The 7,706-nt window shown below is 39.2% G+C and overlaps 1 protein-coding gene across 5 annotated transcripts in view; it reads right to left on the bottom strand.

Moving 5' to 3' along the window:
• Window positions 1-372: 372 nt before the first annotated feature.
• Window positions 373-7,706, bottom strand: part of KCNK10 (potassium two pore domain channel subfamily K member 10) — a 70,140-nt gene continuing 62,806 nt past the window's right edge. For all 5 annotated transcript variants that reach the window (XM_050336529.1, XM_050336527.1, XM_050336526.1 and 2 more), the window contains one exon: window positions 373-7,256. In XM_050336529.1, the coding sequence (XP_050192486.1) occupies window positions 6,633-7,256 (624 nt within the window). In that variant the 3' untranslated portion in view covers window positions 373-6,632. The remainder of the gene's footprint in view (window positions 7,257-7,706) is intronic.

The following is a 7,706-nucleotide window of genomic DNA, read 5'->3' as shown; positions in this document are numbered from 1 at the left end:
TCTCTCCTCTCTGCATGAGTAACTTCTTCCAGTCATCCTGGCAAATAATTTCTATGGAAAGGAACTAGGAACAAGAGACAGAGCCTCCTTGAAATTCTGTTTCTTGCTTCCCTACTGACTGGTCATTAAATGCAGAAATGTCTCAGTATGAGTAGAGGTAAGGATGGAAGTTTATGCCTCTCTTGAAACCAGCCCAGCACCATGGTTTCCGAAATCAGGCACCCAGAAAATAAGGCAGACTGGATTGTCAACCAAGGAGAAAAGGGAAAGATTAATTATGGCTCCTTTATCCCTTCTGGATGATAGGACAAGAGGCAGACAGAAAAAAAAAAAAAAAACCAACAACAGGTAAAGAGAGTTCATCCAGACAGTCTTTGTTGCAATTTTTTTTTTCAATCTTTGTAAAACATTACATCGTAAAATAAAGACAGTAGCAGCAAAACTTTTCAAGATAGTACAAGCACATTCTGCTCTGTACCCTGGTAATGACATTTAGGAAATTGTTCTTTTTCTGAGAATACCTTTCAAAAGCACCATTAAATCTTATGGAGAGAGTGAAAGAGGGACAGAGACAAGAAAACAGATAGAACATCCTTGCAATTGGATTTGCCGATTGCTTACAGTATAATTTGATCAGGAAAAAGTAGAACAGCATCCCAACACAATGTTTCCCCAAATTTTGAGAAAGTTCTTATTCAAATAAAAAGTTGAAAATTACTAATAATGGTTTCTCAGTCCTGTCCAAGGTCCAAATCAAATTCTATTAGAAATTGGAAAAAAATCAGTCTAAAACTACATTGGAACACTGTCCTGAAAAAATTAAATTGTTGGGAAGCTGTGATCTAGACACAAACCCTGCCTTTTTCTAATTATAGCTAATACATGACTCCAGGATCTGAGAGACTGCTAAATGGTAGGCTGAAAGCTACCATTTGGCTTTCACCTCACAGTAGACACCATCAGCTTTACTCTTTAAGCACGCAGCTCTCACAGGAAAAAAAGACTATGAGGGTAGAATATATTTGGGAGGCAAAAGTATTCTCTCTCACATGCCAAGTATCACCTGCCTGTGGTTTGCTCTCAAGATCAGCCATAGAAAGCAGATCCTATTTGCCTCAAAAGGCCACATGCTACAGAAATGTCCACTTTCCTCCAAAAGCATCAGCACTGGTATTTCCTGGTGATAAGACTTAGCTTCAATGTGACCTGTAATCAGAGATGAGGGAGCACAAGTTCACATCTACCTGAACAGAGCAGAGAGGCATCACCAGTAAATCTGTGTGCAGGAACCAGTTACCTGTGCCATGTGAACATTGGGCAGGTGCCATGTTTGCATGGAGACCTTTCTTCAGCTGGTTCCTGAACAAAGCAGTGTTGTGGATAAGTCCTGCCTTTAGAGTGCCCTTTCCAACCCACCATGATTCAGCTCACAGAACATGGGCTGACTACATCAGGACACCCCAAATTAGCTCTCACAACTGCAGCAATGGTATTAAGGACAGTAACTGCTACTGGTAGCAAAGGAGATGGGGACCTTGGGGAAAGCTTTGGTAACCAAAAGGGATTTTCAGATCTACACCTTTTTGCTGATATATTTCAGGCAACCAGTTTCATACATTAATCTACAAGCCTTTACTTGAGTTCCACAGATTTGTTTGATTTACCTTGTGTTTTCATTGATATTTAAATGCCTAGGGAACTGTTTCTGAAGCTGAGCTAATTTGTATTTAGTATTGATATAATGCCATTCCAGTAAGTATAAATGGCACTGTAGAGATGAGTTAAAACAGCAGGTCTTTGCTATAAAAAGCTTAAAAGTAACAAGCTACCTCCACTTTACTGCACAGACTTGATGGGAGCAGATTTTGGCCTTACACAAAACATAGTTCACAACAAGTAAACGTACAGGGAGGACTGAAGCAGTTCCCAGTTAGTTTTAATTCATATCCATTAAGTAGAAGAACTCTTGTTCTAGGTTAGTACACAGCATAACACTTGGTCTTTGCCTGTAATGTATTTCTAATGGACGATGGAAAAAGTAAGAGTAGCAGACATCATGCAACCTGACAACACAAACAAACCCCTGAGAAAATGAAAGCTGGCAAACGAACAGCCCATGTACAGCATAAACACAAATTCTTCAGGAAAATGCAGGTTTTTTTAAGGACAGGGTTTTTAACAGCCTGAACTCACAAACATACACTTTCATTTATTATGAGTTAGAGAATCTTGCAGAAAGTCTCTGGTATAATCCATTAATGGCTTTGGAAGAAGCAGACTTGTACTAGAGACATCACAAAGCCAAACAGCAGAAGCTCAGATGATTTATAATTTCAAAGCAACAACCAAAATCAGATTTTATGAATATAAATCACTGGAGTTTTTTTAATTTTATTTACTATTACTTCTAATAAGATTTATTAGAAATAATGTTCCCTATTAAAGGGTAATATAATTCACAGACTGCCACATGGATGAAGTTACACATCTTTTCAAAATCACTCATGCAATATCTGCACAAGTTCAGTGATGGTTAATGGTTCAGAAGGATCACCAAAGTGGCTTAGCAGAATTCTCCTGCACAAGACAGTGGACAGTGGGACTGCAGAGCTGAAAGCTGCAGGAAAACAGAAGCTGAGTTGTCCTCTATGTGTGAGGGCTGTGGCTACAGAAAAACACATTTCCTTTGTTCTTTCAGGTCCCAGTTCCCATGTCAAGTTATGTTGTGCTCAGGGCATGATCTGAGTGCTAAAGTCAGTAACCCATGCTTTTGTTTGACTTCTTATTTTCAGGCTGCTGTGAAAAGCCCTAATTTAGAGCGAGGAGTTTTAGATATGGTTCAGACTACTTTTGCTAAAACTTTCTATAATGGTGGAACAACCTCACTAGAAATAACATAATGACTTTTTTAGAGGTATTACTCATTGCCAGAGGATGAGAATTTTACCCATAATATTGTTGATGTCTGATCTGAGATTCTCTCCCAAACTGTTGCATATAATTAAAACCAAGGGATGTCCTTTACAAGGGGAAAAGCAATTTAGCTCATTTAAATGTCATTTTAGGTGTCGGACACTTCTGTCTGGCCTCCCATGCAATACACCATTTTCACTTCCCATATTATAGTAAAAATTATGCATATTGAGGTATTTAATAGGCAATCATACTATAGAAGAAAGTATTCACTCCAGTAGCAGCCTGGCAGCTTTCTCAGCAAGGTTCACAGACACAGAAATGTAGAGGAATGAAAGAGAGCATTTTGCATTCACACAAAAGGTCATCAAATGCTCTGCTCAGTATCTCACTGAGAGTTTATTCAGTATCACCCTTTGTCCCTGAACTATTATATCCCAAACCAGGAGATGCTGAAGAAATAGTTGATAAAATGTCAGCCAGGGGCTCCTGCATGGCATGGCAAGCAGAAACTAGAATGAGACACACACACACACACCATCAGCTAGAATCTGGACAGGGAACAGACTGAGAACTCAGCAAATTGAGATTAAAACTATGACAAGATTCCACTGACCTTCTATTTCACCAGAACTAACAGTTCTGAATTTGTCCACCAAAATTTGCCTCCTCAATCACTTGTCCATGTTGACTTGTTTTCCATGATTTGCCCACTGTCCAACTCCCTGTTCACACAGACAAGTCCTACAAGACAGACTTTACTCTCCCTGATCAGCAGAAATGCTCTGTTTATGGCTAAGTCCTATATTTCATATACAGAAATGTGACTATGCAGAACTTTTCCATTGCTGGCAAGCTTTTCTTGTGAGAAGAACTCGGCTGAAGGAACAGGTAACACTGCATGCATGATGTTGGTCTTGGCCTTTGGTAACCAAAGAGAACTGTTAGCACAAACTGAATGTATTGCATGCTTTCAGAGTCATACAGGATGTTTTTGGGTGCCTGATCCTTCACAGATGCAAAGCAAAGGATCGGGTAACCAGGCAGTACTTTAATTCTCAGGAACCAAATCACATGTTTGAGCACTTATGAATCTTTTCAGGAATTAAAAGGCAAATATAAATTATAGCTTTCAATCCTAATCTCCCACCGCCACAGTAAAACCCCAGATCTGAACATAAAACCTTAGTGCATCCACGTATGCTTTATTCATCCTGGCACTACAGAATTAGCAGATGATGCTCTGTGCTTCTGCATGAGACTTCAGAACATTTACTCATATGTGACACTCAAGGCCTGCCCAAAACCAGGAGCAATAGGAAGGCTGAAGAACTCTGATGCTTGAAGAGACCTTCATCTTGATGGTGTCTGTCTGTGGCTTGAGGAGGATGGGATCTGAGGATGGCCACAGATTGCCATCTGCATGTTTGTGACGCTGAGCACAGGGCTGCCTGGCATAAAAGTCTCCAGAAGCCATGGCAGCTCTTGAGTCAGATGAAACCTCCCCTGGGGACTGGGCTTACTGCTCTGTCTCTGGTAAGATAAAGCCAGGGTGCAGCCCTGCACCTTAAGTGATTCATTGGTGAAGTAAGCAGAATTCAATTTCTGTTGGATCTTACTGAGTTAGAGCAATCCCAAATGACCTGAAATTTTTCAAACATTGCTTTTTCATCCTTAATTTTCAGACAGATAATGAAATTAGAAAGATGATTTGACATGTCAAGAGAAGTGAACCAGCAGAACATACTATGAACTTTCCTCCTCTGCACTAGTGGAATTTGGCTTATTCCTACAAATCCTGCAGAGTCATTAGATATGCAAATATGCATAATCAAAATTTTAGTTTGCATAGCCATGCTTCCATTCATAGCCATGGCAATCATGTATTCTGGTGACCAGTCTGATTTTGAGTTGGCTCAGTGTGCATAAAATCTCAGAAACTATCATAGAATGACACGTGCATTTTGGGGGCATGCAATTCCAAAAATCTGTGTCTGTATGACCTGCAAGTGTCTGTATGTTTGACTAGCTTGCAAGAGTCAGTATGTCTATGAGATCAATATCCATGCTTACCTTACCTATAAGCCTACAGTTTGAATTGCAGGAATATTTAGGATTTTGTGAAAGCACAGAGAAAGCATTGCTGGCACAATCATGTGTATCTCATTTCCAGCATGCAAAATCTTCTCTCTGAAATGGCACACGCAGCAGCCCACAGGCTGAGGCTATAAAAAATTTAGTATGCTCTGCAATTCCCATTAATTATTTTGCAGCCTTTTCTTTGAATATTTACTGTGAAGTCTAGAGACAATTCTATTTTTTATATCCATATGTCCAGAAAGCACAAAAGATTTTTAAAAAATGACCACAGTTTGGATACATTTCACTTTAGTCTAGAAATGCAGTGAACTCATTTTTAGTTTTTATCAGGAAAAGAGATAGCAAATGTCAAATAAAGATAGTATCTGAAAGGAAATAAAACAAATAATTCAAAATACTTGTTTAAAGAGTTACAAAATATGATAGCATTAATGGCACTTAAAGCTATAAGCACTTAAAAGTTGACCACCATATATTTCTTAACTTCTTTTCCTAAATTTCCTTTTTCTTTTTCTTTTTTTTTTTTTCTGACATTATGACAGCAGCTTACATCTAAACCCAAACCCAGCAAAAGGGGCAGAGAGCCCTGAGATTCTATGGTAGCCTTGGCCCTCATTTGAATAGTGTATATTCTCTTAAGTCCTAAATTCAGATTCATCTACAGAGAACAGCAGTTTACCAACACGCAAAAGTCGTAGTTTCCCTTCTGTCTTCATAGTCTTACAGCATTAAAATTGAAGGGTTTTTTTCAGTGGTAGAAAGTGTGACTGAGAAATTCTTTTAAAAACCACTTGGCCCACTGTTTTATACACTTAGCCAAATATTAAATTGATGTTTCTCTTCTTTTAAACAACATAGCATGAGATGTTGCATTTTCTTCATATGCACTTTCTTGTGAGAAAAATCCATGTTTTTCTTTATTTGTTTTTTGTTTCTGCTTAAGATAAATACCCACGGAGTTTTTTCTTCTTTTTTTTTTTTTTTTTTTTTTAATGAAAAGAGTAATCCAACCCTTACATACATCTGTGTTGATTTTTCAAACCAGCACTCATCTGGTAGTTGTGTCCATAGACATTCTTTTGGAGTTTAGAAAGGTAATGCATCTGACTCAAAAAGAAAAAAAAAGAAACAAAAAAACTAGCTTGGATCACGTGCCAAAACGTAAACTAAGCCTTACTGAAAGTTTTCCATTCACTCCAATCATTTCTCCTCTTTTTAATCACCAGGGGAAGGCTTTATGGATGCATAATCCCCTACAAAGATACACTCTTTTTCATCCCTTTCACAGGCTCTTCTTACATAGCTGCCCTTTGTCTAATATGCCATGGTAGGAGCACTCTGGTGATATTGCCATGGTTCAATTCCTTCCCTTGTGTCTTGCCCTGGTAATCTTACACATGCTGAAATTTCCATGTGCGTAGCTTTCTGTTGCCATTCTGCAGTGCTGTGTTCCTGGTTTGTTTTGGCAGAGCAAGCTTGAGTCTTTATGGCACAGTGAAATATTCCTCGATGCTATATAATTCAGATTGAATAAGGAGTCTGTATAAGGCACGTGTCTCAATATATATATATATATAAAACCACTAACATTGTTAATTCAAGTCAAGCATCTTTTATATTTAATTTTTGTCTTCAAGTAACGCTTTGTTTTCATGTTCCCTTTCTTTGGTTTCGTTGGGAATCACTCCATTTTCCACGTCTGAGTGCTGCTGGATACAGTTGGTCAGGACTGCAGTGCTAGAAGAGATCTCAGAATTACACATCTTCTCTGTCTCCTCTTCCTTTTTCTCTTCATCCAAAGAACAGTTTCTGAAGGTCTCATAAATTTTACGCACATCCTCAGGGATGGTCTTTTTGAGGTCTTTGTTTTTCCTTTTGGTCATCTTAGCAGATGATCCAAACTTGTTAATGATGTTGTCCTCCGATGCCCCCTGCCCATGCTTGTTAAGCTGATCTGGCCCTTTAAGGCGCAGGTTGTTAGGCCTGTTGTTGATGCTTTCCTGAGAGGAGGCCTTGAAGCGCCCTGTTTCCAAGGTAGCAAAGACAGAGCGCTTCTCTGGAGAGAGCATGTCCAAGGAGTGGGCTCGCTGGTCCAGGCCCAGACGCCTGCGCTCCATGCTCCGGATGGTGGCTGCCCGCTGAAGTTTGTCGTGGATCTCCACACTGAGCCTCCTCCGTGTCTCTCTGAACTCAGCTGTCACATTTGCTTTCCACTCCGCTGCGTGGGCTTTTATTTCTCCAACCTTTACAACAAGAAGAAAGAGAAATTATTTATTAAAAAAAAAAAAAAAGCAAAATGAAGCTACAGTCTTTCCTTTAGAACAGCAGCATAAACACTTTCTTCTTTGGCACAAAAATCAGAGAGTGGTCCCATCTCCACTGCATCCATCTCTAAACTCACCATCTCCACTGCATCCATTCTAAACACATCAATTAGTGACTAGCTGATGGCTTATGTGGCATATAACTTGTCTGCCTGTGTCACATTTTGCCATCCCACACATTTTATAGCTGTGTTACACAATGAAAGGTGTTCATGCTAATCCCTCCTTGATAAAAAACAAAATTCCTGATTCGTAACGTCAGCAGTAGATGGTCAAGAGTGGGCAAAATTTATCACATATAATTAAACCAATATGCTTCAGAGTAACTAGTGCAGCAGTACAGTAATGTATCTTCCCATATTGATTATG

This window comes from Myiozetetes cayanensis, unplaced genomic scaffold (genome assembly GCF_022539395.1).
Source record: "Myiozetetes cayanensis isolate MyiCay16 unplaced genomic scaffold, myiCay2020 scf6-25, whole genome shotgun sequence".
NCBI lineage: Eukaryota > Metazoa > Chordata > Aves > Passeriformes > Tyrannidae > Myiozetetes > Myiozetetes cayanensis.
The sequence above is the reverse complement of the archived record's forward strand: the minus strand, read 5'-3'. Positions and strand labels throughout refer to the sequence as shown.